The 21,060-nt window shown below is 39.0% G+C and overlaps 1 protein-coding gene across 2 annotated transcripts in view; it reads left to right on the top strand.

The window, feature by feature from the left end:
- The first annotated feature begins 3,046 nt into the window (after nucleotides 1-3,046).
- Nucleotides 3,047-21,060, top strand: part of Lekr1 (leucine, glutamate and lysine rich 1) — a 175,310-nt gene continuing 157,296 nt past the window's right edge. Inside the window, exons 1-2 of one of the 2 annotated variants that reach the window (XM_059265431.1) lie at nucleotides 3,052-3,138; nucleotides 17,714-17,928. In XM_059265431.1, coding sequence (XP_059121414.1) covers nucleotides 3,091-3,138; nucleotides 17,714-17,928 — 263 coding nt within the window. In that variant the 5' untranslated portion in view covers nucleotides 3,052-3,090. Of the gene's footprint in view, nucleotides 3,139-17,713; nucleotides 17,929-21,060 lie in introns of both variants that reach the window. The other variant, XM_059265433.1, reaches the window with a different exon arrangement.

The following is a 21,060-nucleotide window of genomic DNA, read 5'->3' on the forward strand; positions in this document are numbered from 1 at the left end:
GACCTCGCGCTCGCTCTCCTGCCCCTGACCTGCCCTCCTGTGATTCACGTCCCCGGAATGGTACTTGAGGGAGGGCCTGGAAACAGAACTCGAGTTAATGACCGGGCGTGACATTGGTGTAAGGATCGGAAATGAACCACCAGGGACGTTTCTGCATTTAAAAACACACGTCCTTCTCGTGACCCGTGTCGCAGAGAAGATTCACAAACACCCACGTAGGTGCAACCACGTACCACTGTACTTTGCCCAGGGCAGTTTACACATGTATAATGGGAAAGACCAAAGGGAACTTGTTTGGTAAAACAGGCAAAATAATGGACGGGCAAATTAAAAATTCCAAGTTTTCTCTTGCCAAAAAGCAAACACCTCCTCCCTTCCCCCTAAAACCTGAATTATCTGTGAATTCTTCCTCTGTTCTTTTTTGGGTATTCAAATCTTTATAAAGACCCAGTGGGCTTTTTCTTAAAATATAGGCATAACAAAAAATAAAAATTGAAGAAAGTAGTGTCTCTGTCGTCATCTTGGGAATTTAGGTGTCTGCCTTCCTACTTGTAACCATCTGCACTCACTGCTTAGCAGAAAAGCAACTAGCTCCCACAGACTGTGACCCCGGTTTTTCAATAATGGATAGCAAACAGTGTTAAAGACCTTGTTACATGAGGACGAGTTTGTAATGCTCTCGGGAGGAAGGCAATGCATGTATCTCGGCTGTATGAAAAGAATGGAATCCCTAATCTTGTTACCATCTTTTCGGCGATGAGCATCAAAGTCAAGTTCAACACTTCATTCCGATTCCCCCCCACCCCTCTAATTTACCAGGGTGCTAATTTTTAATTTTTCTTTCGTAGTCTGAAGGCTGCCACTTCTGGTGGCATAGTAATAGGTTGGAGTAGAGTCACAGTGAAGGCACTAAATAAAATACGTTCCACTGGTACCTTGAATTTATACTGTTATTTAGACCCATGCTCGCTAATACTTTGGTGGATGGTACTTTACAAGGAGATTTAGTTGGTAATTTTAGGGGAAAATATTCCTAGTGGAGCTGAAGATAATATCATTTCCATTAACTAATGGTGGCTTAACTGAGGATAATGAGCCTCCTGGTTTCATGCCATGTGACTGTGACAGTATGTCAAACATCAGATTATGTACTTGGTCACTTGGACCCAGTTCGACATAATTAACTTAACTCTCAGGGTTGACCTCAGTTCACATTGCCAAATATACACATTGTCTTGTGTTATATGTGGGAAGACAACTCATGAGTTGTCTGTTTTAAACAGCAGCTTACTGAAATGAGGGATATGTGGGCTAAACAGAGTTGAGGAATCTCTCTCCCACCAATGGTTGAGCAGTTTGCAATGATAACACCAGTATGATTTTTGTCTTCAGTCTCTTGCCCTGACCTAACACAAACAACCTTAGGAAGCCTTTGCTAACTTCCCTTCCCCACCTAAAAGACAGGTCAATATTCCTTTCTTGACTCTTACATTACCTCTGTGTATCAGTCATGGGCTTTAGTGTAGCCGGACACATTTCTCTGTCCTGCGGTCCCGTAGCTGCTTTTAAAATAATCATTCAGAGGCTTAATGTTAATTACAAACTGTTTGGTTTATGGCTCAGGCTTCTTGCTAGCTAGCTCTGACACCTTAAATTAACCCATTTCTGTTAATCTGTGTATCACCACATGTCTCGTGGCTTTACCTGTATTCCATTACATCTTGTTCCCCTGGCAGCACTCAGGGTCTCCCCTGACTCCACCTTCTTGTCCCTGTATCTTTGTTGGATTTCCCCGTCTGGCTATAACCTGTCTTGCCATAGGCCAGAGCAGCTTCTTTATTAACCAGTAGTAGCAACACATATTCACAGCATACAAAAAGACCATCCCACAGCACTTTAGGCCTTCTTTTCTCCTGGGGGATCTGTGTCTCTATCACTTGAATCCGCTGCACCACTCCACACTACCATCCTGGCCTTAGCATCTTCTACTGTGTGTGTGTGTGTGTGTGTGTGTGTGTGTGTGTGTGTGTGTGTATTTGGTTAGTATGCAGGTGTGTGGTTAGTATGCAGGTGTGTACTCATGTTCATGGGCACACCTGTGTATGCATGTTTATGTATGTGTGCAGGCCAGAGATTGATGCCAATGTCTTCATCACTCTCCATCTTACAGGGTCTCTTACCTGAATGCTGAACTGGTTAGTTTAGCAAGTCTAGCTACCGGGTTTGCTTCTAGGAACCCTGCTCTCTGCCTCCCAAGTCTGGGACTTCAGGTGGACTTCCATACCAGCCCTGTATCTGTGAGTGCTGGAGTCCCACTTGTGTGGTCAGGACTTTACTCAATAAGTCATCTCCCTGTCCCCTTTACCCTTTCCATGGATAGATTTATCTTTCACTGATAAAATTGGATGGGGTAGTCTTTGTCCAATTTGGGAAAAATTTGAAGGAAGAAAATGTCTCTGTTGCCTGTGGTTTCATGAAAGTAATAAAAAGAGTTTTATACTGAATCGTTGTTGTTAGAAAATGAAAATCTGTTAAAAGTAAAATCTAGGTAAATTTGCATAGCTATCCATCCTGGCTGCAATTGGCATGTGGTCTTTGATGCTTTGGTGGCTCTTCTGTTCAGTGTCTATATATTCCAACTTAGTAACTCAAAGTGTTTTTTGTGCTTCATAGCTTCAAAAAGCCTTGTTGGCACATTTCTTTCTATAGCTTTTCAGAAAAACATTATTTTAGAATACTGAAATAAGTCTATTTAAAGTCTTAGTTACTCTGGTGCAAAACAAATAATTAATAAACCACTATTATTTTATTATCAGTGTATAACTTTCTGAAAAATAGAAAAGCTATATGTCAATAATTTTTATAGCTCCCCATGTGGCTTAAAGACTAACCACAGAAACTTAAATTATAGCTTCTAACATGGACTCGATGAAACAAACATCTGTCAAAGTACTTATTGCCAGTTTGTCCCCAGATACTAAGAATTTTTAAATCATTTGTATTTTCCTGTCAATGTATGAATTCTGACTATTGCCGTCAATGTTTTTAGACTGTTTTTCTGCAGTGCTTCCTCAGTACATTGGGAGAATTATGAATCGTCACATTCCCGTGCATGCATTACCTGAAGAAATCCAAAAGGTATGATCTTGCATTATAAGAGTTTAACGTTAGGAGTGTTTTAGTGGTTAGGTCATTCTAAAGTATAGGAGAGTGAATTTAGAGAACTCTGACAGAACCAATGATTAATGTTCACGTTTGTAACTTTTTGTGATTTTTTTTTACATAATGCATTTTCACGTACATCAGTTCTCACTGTTCACTATGTGCCAGCTGCTGTTTGATTTTCTTTTAGACAGAATCTAATTGTAGACTTGGTTGGAACTCACTATATAGACCACGCAGGCCTGGAACTCGCGGTGATCTGCCTTCTTTTGCCTCCTGAGTGCCGGGGTTAAAGGTGAGCACCGCCACACTGGTGTTTAGATACGATTTTAATCAGTTGCCGGTCAGTTTTGTCCTTTGCTCTGTGCAGATGGAATTGTGGGGAGGCAAGGGGAAGCTGACCAGGGTTTATTTCTTAGCAGTTTTGAGTGTTGGTAGTAGGCAGGCAGGAACAAAAGTGGGTAGCTCTTTGCAGTATTCAACTCTCGGGCAGGCCTTGAGTAGCAGGAGCCTTAGCTTTGGAAGTGCTAGAGTTCCTGTTCGAGCTTAGAGTACCAAGACCCTTAGCTTTACAAGTATTTTGCTCTTGTGTAGACCTAGGAAGCTGGGATTCCTAAGCTCTTGATGGTGACCACTGTTAAAGCTCCCAGGCCTGGGACTACCTGAAGACCCCTGGCCATAAAGGCCTTACACTTTCTGAAAGTCTTCTAGTGACCAGGGCCTGCAATTCTCTGGTCCCTCCCAGGCTCCAGCGTCCTGTGCTGTGTGTCCTCCCATGCTTCCTCTTGTTCTTGCCCTGGCTTGGCTTGTTCAGTGGCCTCTTGTTGCTATGGCCGTTGTCTGAGTTGCCACGGCCTGTCTGGGACAAGTTACTAATGCTCCTTTGCTACCGTTGTGGTCACGTGCACAGTTCAGTGGCTCCACCTCCTTTGCAGCTGCCACTCTGCTGCTTTTACGGCCTGGACTGTTGACCCTCCAGCTCTGCTTTACTCCAGCTGTTGAGCAGCTGGCTGCTCTGCTGCTTCTGTGACTCAGTGTCCTGGCTGCTCAGCCATGACTGCTGCCACTGATCCGTTCCACTGTCTCTGTTCTTGTTACCAGCTCAGCCTGGGCCACCGAATGTGGATGAGAGGACACCCCTGGGAAGAAGCCATTTCTTGAGCCCAGCGTGGCAAACTGAGGGAGGAAACGCAGCTCCCCGAGTGAGCACACAGCCGGTTTATGTAGCCAGAGAAAAGGTGTTTGCTGGAACCACAGCCAACCTCTCACGCAAACGGTTTTGTCTTGGCACCAAACAAGACAATGTCCCCTTTGTGCCTGTCTGTAACAGACACTTTGCTAGGCCACCATGGAAAATGCTCCCTGTCTCTGGCCTAGGTCATCTAGAGTTTACTTAGGCCCGCAGTAGCAGAAACTCTGGTACAAATGGTTTGAAACAGTTCTGGCTATGGCTGCATCTTCAGGAGCCAGAGCAGGCATCTGTGGTCATTGTGCCATTTGTTCAGGACCCTCAGAAGTGTGCAAAATGGCAGATGCTGGCCTAGAATAGTCCAGCTGGCTCTCCGACTGACAGTCTTTTTAACTCAAGGCAGCCAGGGCAGCAAGGGAAAGCCCGACAGCTGCATCTAGAGAACCACATGACCACATCCCCGTATCTTTGCTTATTTATAAGAAAACATAAGTTTTTAAGTAAGAACTTAGTACTAGTACTGGTAGTGATTCTAGTAGTACTTTAATAACAGTGCCTGTATAACATCCCGAGGAAAGGTAAATTCGCCCATTTGTCTCAATTTCATATTTAAAAAAAATCTGTGTGTGTGTGCACGCTCCAGCATGAGCCACAGCATGCAAAGGTCAGAGGATGACTTATGGGAGTTGGTTTTCTTCTATCGTGTGGGTCTTGGCAATCTAACTCAGGTTGTCAAGCTTGGCAATGAGTATCTTTATTTGCTGAGCGGTCTTAAAGCTTTAATTTCATATTCGTAATTCGTTTAGTCTAGTTAACAATCAATTCTTATTTTTTATGCTACCCTCCCTATTACTTTACATCTGTTCTCAGGCAAAGGCATTTCTTCTATATTTAGTTTTACAATCCATATATTGTTAATATAATAATTAAAAATCACCTCTTCAAAAATTATCGACATGAATTGTGAGTTACAACCTTATACCTTAGCTGTTCCTATTGATACAGTTTCTCTAGCAAGTCTAGCATCTGCTTCCCTTATCCTGCTCGGAATTGAATGTTTCAGGCACGTCTGTAATAGAGCTGTACCCCAGCCTTACAGCCAGCTCTTCATTAACTTGTAATTTATCACTCTCCATTGAAAACCGTGCTCAGATTCAGATGGGCTTTTGCCACTGTTCCGGCTGCTGTGGATGGCCTGTTACCATTAATCACAGCATCGATTTGACTTGGTGCTGTTCTTGCGGCCCACCATCCAGATTTATGGAAATTTTAAAGGAAGTGTAGTTACCAGAAGAGATCCTTTAAATCACTGCATGCAGTTCTCTTTACCTTTGAAGTTAACTGTTAAATGCTAAGCACATAGGAAGCTTGGCTATGCTGATACCTCAAAAATAGTTCTTCCATGGGTTTGAACAAATTCAAGGTCTTCCTCTCACTTGAACTGTGTTTTTTTTTTTTTTTTTTTTTTTTTTTTTTTGTGAAATAGCTTAAGTGTGGGAGAGAGATGAAAAAAAAATCATAAAACAAAAACAAAAAAAACCTAAAAGCAAAAACCCATATTTCAGATCCTAATCACTTGTTGGAAAGAAAATGAAGAAACATTAAACATCTACCAGACAGTGGTATGATTTCAGTTTCATATAAGACAGTGCCCAGGAGGCCAGAGGTGGCCAGAGGTGGTTCGGCTGGTATAGGTATCTGCTGCCAGACTTGATGGTCTCATTTGGACCTCTGGGACCCATGATGGAAAGAGAACTGACTCCTGCAAGTTGTCTGTGTGAGAGTGGAGAGCTGAAGACCGGAATCCCTGGGTACTGGAGATTGTCAAAGGTGGAGTTTTGTGTCAAAGACGTGGACCTAGGGTTGGTTCCTGAGAGCTGAGTTTTTCTCTAGACTTAGAGCTGGGGGGTGCTTTTGTCATGTTGACATGGTGAGAGGTAAGGATGGCAGGACTATGCTGGCAATGCGGAGAAGCAGGGACAGCTGGAGAGGCTCAGCTGTCGACACCAGGGACAAGTCTACTAGCTGGAGCCTTGTCCTGCCCAGTGTGTAGAAGGTAAAGTATAGCTTTGTGTTTTTTTCAGACCTAAGTTAGATACACTTACATAAAAAAATACTTTTATACCCATTAGTGTCATGTGCTCTTCTGGTGGTTTGACTATAAAGCAACCAAAATGTGTATGGACACCCCCAAACTTAGAAGGTCTTCAAAAATAAGCTTTTCTTTTCTGAAACTTTTCACCTATGTGTTATCTGCATTGTCCATATTTATTTAATTACCTAATCATCAGGCAGTATTCTTTCTGTGTTGCCCACTTGCATATATTATTCTATAGAGAATCATGTTAAATATATGACTATTCAGATTGGACATCCCTGATATGAAATGCAAAATGCTTCAAAAGCTGGAAATTTTCAAGTGCTTATATTATCTACAAATGTAAATTTTACATTATGAATTTCTGTTTCATGCATGCACTTACTAAGATGTTGTATAGGATCACATTTAGGCTAGGCATTTAACACAGGTGTAAAACATGAATGGATATTGTATTTAGACTTGGGTCTTAGTTCAGAAATCTCATTTTACATATACATACAATCCAAAGTCTGAGAAAATCTAAAATCTGAACCACTTGTGTTCATAAGCACTTCACTTAAGGATAATTATCATGTATAATTTGTATTGATAATAGTATTCGAATTTGAATTGATTAATTTTTATGATAGAGAAAAGGGACTTTTTTCATAATGGCTTAGAAAATGTGCTCCACGTTTTTTTCCTTGAGGAAAAAAGACTTGAGGTGGATGAATCAGTGTACAGTGACAGAGATGTCTTTCAAAGCCTTTTTTTCTTCTTTCATTCTTTCTTGTCTCTTAACTTTTTTTCTGTTACTTTATAGTCTGGTTCTTCTTCCTAAAGGAGCCCTGCTGTGTTTTCTTTATTTTCTTTTCCTGTGTATAGGCAAGGAGGGCTAGTGCAGGAATCAGAGAGGAGAGGCGAGAGAGCCTTTCTTCTTTCTCTCTGTACTTTGGCTGTGTGATATGATAATGGGTGTTGAGTGCATTAGAATGTGAAAATGGCTGTCTTCACTGTACCATTAACAGCAAAGGAGCAGTGCCAGAGAAAGGACACTTGGAGGAAATAAAAAGGAGGTGAGAGAGATGGCCATCAAAGGAAAGAGTGGAGAAGAATGATGATGCTAATAAGCTCAAGTTGGAGTCCCTTGCCTGCTTAGAAGCAAAGATTAAGTCTCCTTTTGTTGGTCTTGTCTCCTCAGGGAATCTTAGGGAAGAAGGAAGATAATCTTTGACTTTCATTTCCTGGTTCTTTTTATCACAGTTTCTAGCTGAGCACAGAGCACTTCTCAGACTTCCATCTCCTTAAGTGACAGAAAATGTACAAGAGGCCCATGGGGCATCTGTGTCCCATTTGTCTTTTGCTGGACTCTACAATTCCTTCTGTGTGCATTTAACACCATCTCTGAATCTGTTCTTTCTCTGGGCTGAGCAGATTCCTACCTGTCTCTGACCTCAGATAACCAGCAGTGTTGCTAGAAGCTTCAGCCAGTATTCTGCAAGTTGAATGCAGCGTTCTTTTACTCTTACAGTTCACATCGAAAACAGAACTGAGGGATCAGCAAAGCAATAATTGTGTATCTCCTCCTCTTGTGAGTGTCAACTCATTTTATGGACTTATCATGTCCTCTTGTTAGAAAAAAATAAATTTCTTTTGCTTTTTTTGCTAGGGGTTGTGGGTAAGTCAAAGCAGCGAAGTAGTGGAAAGTCAGTCCACACAGAGAAAGCTAATCCCTTGTTTTTAAAATGATGACGAAATGAAGACATTACAAGGTTTTAGCTTCAGGAGATCTCTATTACCGCTGGACACAAAGTAAAGAAATCAGCCTTGTTTATTTTGCACAGCAGAAGTGGCAGTGCAGGGGCTGGAGAGCATGCTGTTCTTTCCGGATAACAGCCCTTTCCCCAGCACTAACAGCTCACTTTGTTCTGTTTCAGCAAAGTCATTTTAGTACTTCGGGACTTTGAAATTTATTCAGAATAACAGTTTTATATTTCCAAGCACAGGTTGTCATTGCCAGAGAAAATAAACTTAATTTTTCAGGTCATTTTGGGCCAATGTGGCTAGGTTCAGATTTTGTATTGAGTTAGAGCAGAGAATAAAAGAAAGTGGTCTTAGGAATGTTAGATCTAGGATCTTGGAAAGTGGTGGTGGTGGTGGTGTGTGTGTGGTTTAAAACTTGTAGTTTTGACACCTTTTGATGAAAGCTGTGTAATTTATGGAAACACTATTTACTTAATATAAAAAGTAATTCATTAGTAAAAATATTTTTAAAACATTCTATCCCTAGTGCTGGGATTAAAAGTGTACACCATCACTACGCAACAAATTTCTTGAGTTTTATTACTGGATAATAATCTATGTTGTGAATGTACCAGTTCGTTTAATCATTCATCTTTTGAACTGTATATGTGTTGTTCCCAGATTTTGGCTAACACATACAAGGCATTTACATGAACATATGTTTTTATTTTGTAATATAAATACCCAAGGACCTACGGTAAGTTTAGTTTTTAAGAGATGATAAATTGTTTCTTAGAGTGGATATACAATTTTATACTCTTCCCTGCAGTATCCACTTAGCTGAGTGATCTACTTTTCCAAATCTTTACCAGCATTTGGGAATGTCAGTAGGTGTAATGATCACACTAGAGATTTAATTTGTATTTTTTTTTTTAAATCTAGTAATAGAGAATATCATATGCTCATCTGGTATTTGGTTAGTGTTAACTGTCAGTTTAATAGAATGTAGAATTACATGGGAGGTGGACTTCTGATCATGCTCGAAGGGCATTATCTTGATTACAGTTGAGGTGGGAAGACCTGCCCACTGTGGGTGACACCATTCTGTTGCTGGGATCCTGAGCTGTGTAGAGAAGGAGAGCTGACCAGCAGGATGTGTTCAACACTCTCTACTTCCCGATGGTGACCAGCAGCTTCAGGCTTCTGTCTCCTTAACATGCCTGCCTTAATGCATTGTACCGTTGAACTGTGAGCCAGAGTAAACTCCTCCTCCTGTAAATTGCTTTTCTCAGAGTATTTTATCATGGCAACAGAAAAAGAAATTACCAGTATCTGTGTGTCCTTTTAGGTCAAATGTTTCTTCGTGTTCTTTGTTCTTCTAATTGTTTGTAAATTGTTGAGTTTTCAGAATTCTTTTTTTTTTTTTCTTTTGGTTTTTTTGAGACAAGGTTTCTTTGTGTAGCCCTAGCTGTCCTGGAACTAGCTCTGTAGACCAGGCTGACCTCGATTAAAAGGCATGAGCCACCACTGCCTGGCCAGTTCAGAATTATTTATATAATTTGGCTACTGACCATGTATATGGTCTGAAAATATTTTCTCCTGATATGTAGCTTGTGTTTTTAATAATTATCACAGGTTTGGATTTTTTTTTTTTTTGAAGCAAAGATGTTTAATTTTGTTGAAGCTCAGGTTGTCAAGATTTTTATTTACAGATTGTGGTGGTTTGAATAGGTATGCCCCATAGACTCATGTGTTTGAATGCTTGGCCCATAGGGAGTGGCACTGTTAGGAAGTGTGGCCTTGTTGGAGTAAGTGTGTCACTGTGGAGATGGGCTTTGAGGTCTCATATATGTTCAAGCCATGCCCAGTGACACAGTGTCTCCCTGCAGCCTGTAGAAATCTCAGCTCCTTCCCCAGCACCATGTCTGCCTGCATGCTGCCATGCCATGCTGCCATGGTAATGAACTAAACTGTAAGCCAGCCCCAGTTAAATGTTTTCCTTTGTAAGAGTTGCTGTGGTCATGATGTCTCTTCATACCAATAGAAATCCAAACCTAAGACACAGATCATGCTTTTTGTATCAAGTTGTGCTGGTGAGCTTTTATTGTCAACTTGACACAATCTAGAGTTACCCAAGAACATGGAACCTTAATTGAGGAATTACCCAGGTAGGACTGACGTGTAAGAGATTGACTTTATTGATGATTGATGTCAGAGGGCCCAACGTGATCTGGGCTGTATAAGAGAACAAGATGAGCATGAGCCGAGGGAATAAGCCAGTGAGCAGCATTCTCCCACAGTTTCTGCTTGAGTTCCTGCCCTGACTTTCCTTCATGATGTGTTGTGACTGGGAAGTTTAAACCTATAATAAACCCTTTCCTCTCCAAATTGCCTTTGGTCAAGGAGTTTTATCACAACAACAGAAGACGAAACTAGAACCAAATATTGGACCTCTTGTACTAGGTTATATACTGAAGATTTTCACCTGGTTGTTTTTTCCCACTTAAAATATATTTTTATAGTTTACATTTAAGTCCATGATCCATTTTGAATATACTTTTGTATATCAGGAGGTTTAGGGATGTGTGTGTGTGTTCTTTTAACCCAAGACTAGCCAGTTTACCTGTGCCTTATCTTGACATCATTTAATTGCTCTTATACCCAAACTTCATATGCTGATATGGGTCTGTTTCTAGGTTCTCTATTCTATTCCATAACCTCTGTGATCACCCTTCTGCCCAAACAACAGCTGTATATTTTCTGTATCCTTTACTGTGCCTTTCTTTACCTTTATTATAAGTAGATCTCTGTTATGTTTGTAGCTTGGTATCTTAATAGATGATATTTAAAAATAATATATATAATACATAATATACATTTGTTGATTAGTTAGTAGCACAGCATTTCTTAAAATCAGGTACAGTTATCTTTTACATTTTAGCCATCTTTTAAAGGATTATTTTAGTTATTCTGGTTTCTTTGGCTTTCCATATAAATTTGAGAATAATCCTGTCTACATTTGTAAATCATCTTATTGGGATATTGCTAGGAACTGAATTATACCTACATATCAATTCAAAGAACTGATTTTTTTAAACTTTTTTATTGAGAAGAAAGGTTTTTTTCATACAATATATTCTGATTACAGTTTCTTCTCTCTCATTTCAGTTCCTCCTCACCCTTCCATGCCTTTTCCTTCTCTCTCTCTCTCAAATAAACAGACAAATAGAAAAGACAAATAAGAATTTTAAAAAATGAACATACTAACAAAAAAGGAAAGAGCATTTGAAATGCTTACACATTCAGACAGACAGACAGACAGATAGACACACACACACACACAATAAAAATACAAAATTCGGGGGGCTGGAGCAATAGCTCAGTGGTTAAGAACACTGGCTGCTCTTCCAGAGGACCCGGGTTCAATGCCCAGCACCCACATGACAGCTCACAGCTGTCTGTAATTCCTGTTCCAGGGGATCTGATTACCGCATACAGACATACTTGCAGGCAAAACACTGATTTATATAAAGTAAAAATAAATATAAAAAAATACAAAGTTAGAAACCATAATAAACAAACAAAAGATCAGTAAGGTAAAAATGCCCATACAAAGCAATGTGAGACAAAATACTCTCCAAAAATACCTTTGAGTTCATTTTGCATTGGTCATCTACTGCTGGGCATAGGACCTACCCTTAAGTGTGGTTTGTGCCTTAGCTGGGCAGCACAAGGCAGTTAGATGCTTTTTGTAGTTAAGTATGGTCAGGAATGCTGACAAAGGTTAGAAGCCTAATTTAATTTTTAAAAGTTATCATTTTTATATTAATTATAATTTTAAGAGTACAAACACTGCATTTAAGAAGTTTGTTTTTAATTATTTTTTAACTCACGGTGATCCACCTGCCTCTGCCTCCTGAGTGCTGGGATTAAAGGCATGTGCCACCAGCATCCCGCTTTAATGTATTTTTTAAGGGATCTGCATTTGTTTAATATACTCTACTTGTTAATGCTGCCTCCGGCAGAAGAGGCAGGAACTTCCTGTTAATGATGGCCCTTTTGTCAGGAGTGACAGCATGCTATTATGTTACTTTGGAAATGAGATGATAGAACATTGAGTTAGAAGAAGTGAGCACAAATTACAACTCACAACAAATAGAGAACTTTTACTTGCTTCATTTGGATCCATAATTACAGTATTTCATAACATCTCAAGCTTCAGAAAATGTCCCAAGCAATTAGTCCATCAGACACTAAGAATTTGAAAATGGTTATATCCTTTCTGTTACAGTTTTGCTTGTAGAAAACTATTTATAATTGAACAGCCCAGAAAATCTATGTGGGTCGTATATTTATTTAAGAGATAATTCAGGGATCCCATATTATGCTTGGCTAAATCTGGAGACCATTCTTTTGGGCCTATTATTATTTTATTGTTTTGTTTCCAAATCACAATTTGATGAACATTTAGAAAAACCTCTAAAATGCATTGCTTTACTTATTTTAGCTTTTCATCCCTTGATTGTTATGATGAATATATCTGTTTTAATACCTTTCACAATGTGAAGCTTATACGGTTTGTTTCATAAATCCAGCTGCAAGTCTACTGTAACCATCAAGAATTTTCTTTAGAATAAGGATAAGGCATTTTTCAGGAGGAGGAAAAAGACTGTGGCTAAAGGACAAAGTTTAGGGGTAGAATGCCTTAGAGTAAGCAATAGAATCTTCTAATTAATGAGATGAATCAAAACTCAGGATGAGCAAAGGACTTCTAGGAAGTACCCATCTGTTCTCAATGAATTCAGCTTCTGAAGGACTGACAGTATTTTGAATGGGATTGGAGAGTCACTCCTGTTATCCTGAAACCTGCTAGAGAGGATAATATGCAAATTCTGTTCCATGAATGAAATGCTATTGACTGACAAGCCTCATTTTAATTCCAGACAAGACTTTAAGAGTATATTATTAAAATGTGGCTCGTCAGGGTTAGTTTTTTTTGTTTTTTTTTGTTTTTTTGTGGGTTTTTTTTTTTTTTTTTTTTGAGACAGGGTCATGGTGTATAGCCCTGGCTAAACTGGGAGCTCATTATGTAGACCAGGCTGGCTTGAACTATTGGAAACCCACCACTTGTGCCTCCTGAGTGCTGGGATTAAAGGCCTGCACTACCATACCTGGGTACATGAATGAAGGCTCTAACCCTTGGACCAATTTTACATTCACTAAGATAGCATATGAGCCTTGCTATTTCATTTAATTTTTTTCTTTATTATACTTATTTTATGTGTGTTTATGTGTGCCACAACACATGTACAGAGATGTCAGAGAACAGCTCACAGGAGCTGGTTCTTACCTTCCATCATGTGGATCCCAGGGATTGACTTCAGTTTGTGAGGCTTGACAGTAAACATCTTTGCCTGTTGGGCTATCTTGCCTTTTTCCCTCCCTCCCTCCCTCCCTCCCTCCCTCCCTTCCTTCCTTCCTTCCTTCCTTCCTTTTTGGATTTTTTTAATTGTATGCGTATGAGTGGTTTGCTTGCATATATAAATATGCACTGCATTTGTTCCTGATTCCCATGAAGGTTGAGAAAAGGGCATTGGATCCCCTGGAACTAGTTACAGTTGATTGTGAGCCACCATTTAGATGCTGGGAACTGAACACAGGTCCTTGGCAGAGCAACAAGTACCCTTAACATCTGATCCATCTCTCCAGCCCTCACTTATTTTCGTGTCTGTGGTTACTAGCTCTCAGAACTATAGTAGGCATAGAATACATGGACTTTATGAAGATGTCTGATAAAGTTTGTCTTACTATGTATGAATATATGAGGTATGAATAACTTTAGGGTAGTTGCAGAGATAATTAATACTTGCATAATGAGATATATTGGAACAGTATTTAGTCAGTGGGACTAGTGTCAACTAAGGTGATGTGGTGTGTGAAGTTCCAGCCTCAAAACATATCGAACATATATCTTACATGTGTGTGTGTATATATACACACATGTATATACACAATCTGTATATATATATACACACATGTGTGACATATGCTGTTTTATATGCATATATTTGAATGTAGATGATGTCAGATATACACTTACATTAACATTTGTAGTTCTGACCTTGTATCTGAAAGCCTAGTGCTCACAGAAGAGATTAGAAATATTGGCTTCAAGGGGTAAGTAGCATAAGGGGAAAAGAACAATAAAAAGTCTGGACAAAGATCCCAAAATGTGAGTAGGACATTCAGTTATCAAGAGGAACTGTGGTGAGGAACTGGGAGGCTATTAGGCCTAGGGCATAGATTTTCCCATTATTTTTTTTCTCTCTTTAGAGTCACAGTGTCTTGTTCTCAGCTTATTTCTGTGTGTTTCAGCCCAGTAATATGGCTAATTATGTACCACACACAGGATGCTTTACCCTTATAGTTGCTAGGAAAACCTAACTGCCTAACTCTTTATACTTCCAGACCTTGGTCGCTTATTCCTGCCTAGAGGTTGGGTCTTCCATGTCCAAAGTGTAATTTGGGGCTATCGATCAGTGATGGTGAGGGTGGGTGGGTAGACAAAGTCAGTCACATTGCTAAGCAGAACAGTGTGTGTGTGTGTGTGTGTGTGTGTGTGTGTGTGTGTGTGTGTATAGTTAAACGGGGACATTGATTAGCATGATGTCAGTTGAACTGTCTGCTATAACACAAAATTGCTAAAATATGAAAGAGTGATTCAGACTCAGGTTCTGTTAGAAAGTATTGCTAATAATGTTGCCAATAAGATGCTTGAGTCCTTTCTTGTTCTCTTCTCTAAGATCTACCACACTGAGCCATTCTGTTTTATATGTTATGTTGGGAAACACATAGGACAAGTTCAGGGAAAACTAGGATGAGATGGAGACTAGAAAGCTTGTTATCTATGAAAAAATGGAAGGAACTGGAGGTGGTTATCTGAGGATGAGGAAACACGGCGTATTCCTGATAGCTGTCTTGAACTATTAGAAGAAGCAAGCTGTCTAGATCTTAGAATGAGCCATGTGTGGTAGAGACTGTGGATTTTTGCATGGATTTCCTGGGAGACAAAATTGGCAGAAGATGGAATAGACTGCTTTGGAAAGGAGTTTCTCATCCTTAAGGATGTTAGTATAGAGACTAAACAATACATCTCAGTCAGAGTAGACCCAAAGAACACATCTAAAGCTTAAACCAGGTCATTTATGAATTCTTTCAAACCTATTTTATAAATCTATACATTTGATATCAGAGGTGGGGGATTGACATAATCATTCACACATTGCATTCTGGTGTTTGATTTGAAATTGTTAAGCGAGGCCATTTTATTTTATAACATTTGTTACCAGTTTGTTCCAAGTGACACTTGTGCAATGGATAGGTAGATGTGCTATAACGTAGATACAGGGACACCTTCTACATTCCTGTGCTGTGACATAGTTACAGGAACACCTTCTTAATTCCTGTGCTGTAACATAGTTATAGGGACATTTTCTACATCCTGTGCTGTGACATAGTTACAGGGACACCTTCTACATCCCTGTGCTGTAACATAGTTACAGGGACACCTTCTACATCCCTGTGCTGTAACATAGATACAGGGACCCCTTCTACATCCCTGTGCTGTAACATAGATACAGGGACCCCTTCTACATCCCTGTGCTGTGACATAGTTACAGGGACCCCTTCTACATCCCTGTGCTGTAACATAGTTACAGGGACCCCTTCTACATCCCTGTGCTGTGACATAGTTACAGGGACACCTTCTACATCCCTGTGCCGTGACATAGTTACAGGGACACCTTCTACATCCCTGTGCTGTAACATAGTTACAGGGACACCTTATACATCCCTGTGCTGTAACATAGTTACAGGGATACTTTCTACTGTCTCAAGGGAGGTTGCATTAAGAAGAAACACTTTGACCAGGTATGGTGTGTTGCCTGTAATCCCAGTATTGGAGACAATAAAGTAGAAGGTAGTGAGTTGGAGGTCATTTTGGGCCAGTTACTAAATTCCAAGCCATGATGAGACATATTTTTTTTTTAAGTTGTTATTGAGCAATCTAAGAATTGATTTTACTTTGGTGCCCTGGAGCTCTCTTACCTTTATGAAAGTAAATCAAACATAGGCTACCCAAGGACTATTTATTCTTAAGACAGCAAAAAAGAAGGGTCTCTTTCCTGGCTTGTTTTTTCACTGCCCTTGTATAGACCAGAGTCACACACACACTTTATCTGAAGGACACAAGAACTCATATGCCCATAATAGATAAGTACAATATGGTACATAAATACATAAGTATCAGTTCTTAAAAAGACTTGGGTTTAATTTTAACATACTTACCTTTTAGCGGGTTATGAAACTTCAGGAGTCTCAGTTTTATTCTATAAAATGAGTATAGCAAAGAAGAAAATAAGATCAAAATGCTCTTCCTACTGTAGCTTTGGATAGAATGTTAAATTCTATAGAAATCCTAAAATGCTGAAGCTGAGTAAGAGTGTAGAGTTCATTTGGTTCAGTGCCATAATTTTATAAATAAGTAAAATAGGATCTGAAAAATCCTAGAGGTTTCTAGAATAGTGGTTCTCAACTTTTTCAATGCTGTGACCCTTTAATACAATTCTTCCATGTTGTGTTGATGCCAACCATAAACTTATTGCTACTCTGTAACCAAAAGTTTTTTTGTGTCCTGCCTGGTCCACAGCTGCTTTGACCAAAGTAAATACACAGAGGCTTATATTAATTAAATCTGCCCTGCCATTAGCTCAGGCTTACCGCTGACTAGCTCTTACATTTAAACTCAGCCCATTTCTGTTAATTTATATGTTGTCACGTGTTCCATGGCTTTACCTGTGTGCCATTACATGCTGCTCTCTGGATGACGGGCTGGCATCGCCTGACTCAGCCTTCCTCTTCCCAGAATTCTCCTTGTCTGTTTATCCCGCCTATACTTCCTGCCTGGCTACTGGCCAATCAGCATTTTTTAAAACCATGTAGAAAAGCTTTATTCCACAGCATTCATTATTCCACAGCACTGCTTCATAACCAAAATTTTGCTACTGTTATGAATAGTAATGTAAATATCTAATATGCAGGATATCTGATATACAACCCCTGTGAAAGGGTCATTTGACCCCAAAGGTACAGAATCACTGATCTAGAGGGCCATAGCATAGTTGGCAGTGAAAGGCCATGGGTTTCTTCTGACAGTATAGTAAACTCATCTGAGAACTAAAGTTGTAAGGATGTTTTTAACATTTTTAGTTTTGTTTTGTGAAAGGTATTTCAAGAGTAATTATTTCTTACTGATACCACAGAGAAATCATTTCTTTGAGAAAATCTTTTCTCTTCCCAAGATTTGTGTTGATTTTAGAAGTTTTATCCAGGTGTAGGCAGTGTCATAATGACTATTCCAGCAGCATAGCTGACTGTGTATTTACTCTGTCTCCAGCATGGTTGCATAACATCTTCGTTTGAATTTTATTTTTCACAATTAAAAAACCTAACATTCCAATAAATATATGTTCTGTTTCTAGATGTCTCCTGAAGAAACAGTTTGTAAATACTGTGGCGTCAGCTATCTAATTCTTCATGAATTTAAGGCTATGGAAGAAAAACTGAAAGCAATGGAAAAAGAAATGAAATTTTATCAAGGAAGTGTAGACCGAGAAAAGAGACTTCAAGAAAAGCTGCAGTCTCTTAGCCAGGAGTTTGACCAGTATAAAACTGACAGTGAATCCAAAGACAAAAGGTTGGAGTATGTTTTCTGTCTCTTATTTAGTTTGAAAGAAAACAGATTTGGGTGGCATGGTGATACAAGCCTGTATTGCCAGCAATCAGGAGGCTGAGGCGGGAGCATTGTTTGTTCCAGGCCATCTGTATATTTTCTATATCCTTTACTGTGCCTTTCTTTATCTTTATTATAAGTAGATCTCTGTTATTTTGTAGCTTGGTATCTTTTTTTTTTCAATTGCTCTATGTATTTATTAGCTATAATTAATGCAGTAAGAGGGGTCAAAAAGCTTTCAGGCTACACAATTTCACAAGACACATTGCAGGGAAAAAGAAAGGCTGATATTTATCAACCATATTAGGGTCTTGGTAGACGCATTCCTGGGGGAGGTGGGCCTCTAATTCCTGGTGGAGGGGGTCTCATTCCTGGAGGGGGCATGCCTATAGGTGTCCCTCGAGCAGGGGGAAGGCCAATTGGTGGGCCCATGGGTGGTCTCATACCAGGTGGAGGAGCCATAATTCCTGGAGGTGGGGTTGTAGCTTTGTATCTTAATAGATGATATTTAAAAATAATATATTAAGTGTGTTCTGTGACTTTGCCACTTAATTGTATATACTGGAAGTTGTTGCACATTAATGCAAACAGATCTACCTTGTTTTTTATTGTGGCTGTGTTTTCTTAGGAATATATAATAATTTACTTATCTTTTCTCTTTTCAATATTTATACTATTTATTATTATAGGTGCTATTTATATTTATATTCCTTTAAACGTATGTTTTTCCATAAGATAAACTCTCAGAAACAAAAATACCAAAAGCAAATTCCAATTTAAGTTGTTGATAATTATTAAACCAAAATGTCCTTTGCAAATACATCATTAATTAAGTTTGACTAAGTATTTAGGAACTGGCCATCCTTTATACTTTTTAAAATATTTTTTATTTTTGGTTGTGAACCTAGCCTTTAACAGCTGAGCCATCTCTCCAGCCCTAATCCCAGCACTCGAGAGGCAGAGGCAGGTGGATCTCTGTGAGTTCAAGGCCAGCCTGGGCTACCGAGTGAGTTCCATGAAAAGTGCGAAGCTACACAGAGAAACCCTGTCTCGAAAAACAAAAAGCAAAAAAACAAAAAACAAAAAAATAAACAAAAAAAAATTTTTATTCTCCTGCATGAAAAAAATGTTACTTCCTGGATATTTAATTTAGGTTTCTTTTTGTTAATGAAGGTTAACTGTTTTTCACATGCACATTGATATTTCTTCCTATGTTGGTTAACTGCACACATACATTGTCCAAATTTCTGTTGGGTTATTAGTTTACATGAGTCTTGTTTGTTTTGAGGCAGGGTCTCATGCAGTAAAGGATGATCTTGAAGTGCTGATCCTCTTACCTCTACTTCCCAGTGTTGGAATGTATCACCACACCTGGTTTATGTGGTGCTAGGGATCAAACCCAGGGCTTTGTGCATGTTAGGCAGGCACTACAACTAGCTATATCCCCAATCCAGGGAGTTTTTAATATATTGTCCTTACACTTTTTATGTGTTAGTATTTTCTCATGGTTGCTTATCTTTTTACTGTGTCTTTTATATTTTTTGTTGTGTGTTCTTTTCTTTTTTAAAAATACCATACTCAGCCAAATTCTGCCAGGGTTCTGTGTCATGAGACTTACTAATCCTAGCCTCAACATGGAGTTTATTGGAAGAACATGGGATGTTAGCCTGTTGAGATAAAGGAAAAATTCAGGTCTTCTGACTTTGGAAAAGGATGGGAAACATCCTGTTTACGTCTCTTTGCAGTAAATAACCCCTCTTCCTTCCTTGCACCGTTCTCTTTAAGTCTGAAGACCTGTAAGAGTCTCACTGGTGTCCTGACCCCACCTCTATAGCCTGAGAAAGGGAAGAGCCTTGATGGACAGTTCTATGAAGACTTCGTATAACAAAGGAAAATATATCAATAAGAGAAATTCGATTTTTATTATCAGAAGGGAAAATATAAATCTTGCAAGTGAAACATTCAGTACTGGAAAGAAAAATGACAATAATCCCAATTTAAAAGTACAAGAAAAAACTTCTATGTATTACTTTATAGTGTTGTTTTAGAGTTAGCTTTTTCGTATAGTTGCAGTGAATTTTTATATATAATATGAGGTAGACTTGTAATTTTATGTTTTTTGTTATTTTCCAAATGTCTAGTTTGTTATCCTGACATCTTTGTTTAAATATGTCTCCCTTTCTCCCCTAATTTGAACTGCAGCTTATTAATTTCTAGCTTAATTTGGGCCCTCTATTTGGTGTTAGTAATTCACTGTCTACCAATCAGTCAGCACTATACTTAACCACTTTATCCTCAGGATATACTTATTATGATATTTTGCTGGGCAAGTCTTCATTTTTTTTTTTTTTAGTGTCATCTTCTAGAGTTCTAGAATCATTTATCAGATTTCATTTTATGATTTAGACTCAGGTTGTATTTAGGTATCTTCAGAATTGACATTTTCACACAGCACAATCTTCCTATTTCTCCTCTACTTATTCAGTTGTTCTTAAAACTTCTCAATAACATTTTATATTTTTACGCATTTGCATATAATTATTGTTGCGGGGGGGGTGGGGTATTTTTCTTTATCACATATTCTAATATAAACATTACTGCTCTAAATTACTAATTACTGAATGCGAGTAATTTTTCTACATTGATTATATATCTAGCTCCTTTGCTTAATTAATTTTACTAGTTTTGTGTTTTCACTTGATTTTCTTGAACATATATCATATGCATAGAACCTCATCGCATTCTGTCCCATCAGATATTCCTGTTTATTTAATCAGCTGTAGCTCCCTCGCCCGCTCCCTTGTCTTATTGAACTGAACTGGTGCAGGTGGACGGTACACGTGCAGGTGCGTGCCTGTCTTCTCTATCACTCAGTGTGGACTTGTCTGCTGTGCTTCTGTGCTGTAGGTTTTTAAAGACCGTGTTTATCGACATGAGAGATTCCCGTTTCCTGCTTTCTGAGGTTTAAATCAAGAATGATTACTGCCCTTTAACGAGTGCTGCTTGCCCCTCTTTTTTTGGTATACTGGGCTGATCATATGATTTCCCCTCTGTGCTGGTTAGGGATTTTTGTCAACTGGAAGATGAAAGGAGGAA

This window comes from Peromyscus eremicus, chromosome 6, assembly GCF_949786415.1.
Source record: "Peromyscus eremicus chromosome 6, PerEre_H2_v1, whole genome shotgun sequence".
Lineage (NCBI taxonomy): Eukaryota > Metazoa > Chordata > Mammalia > Rodentia > Cricetidae > Peromyscus > Peromyscus eremicus.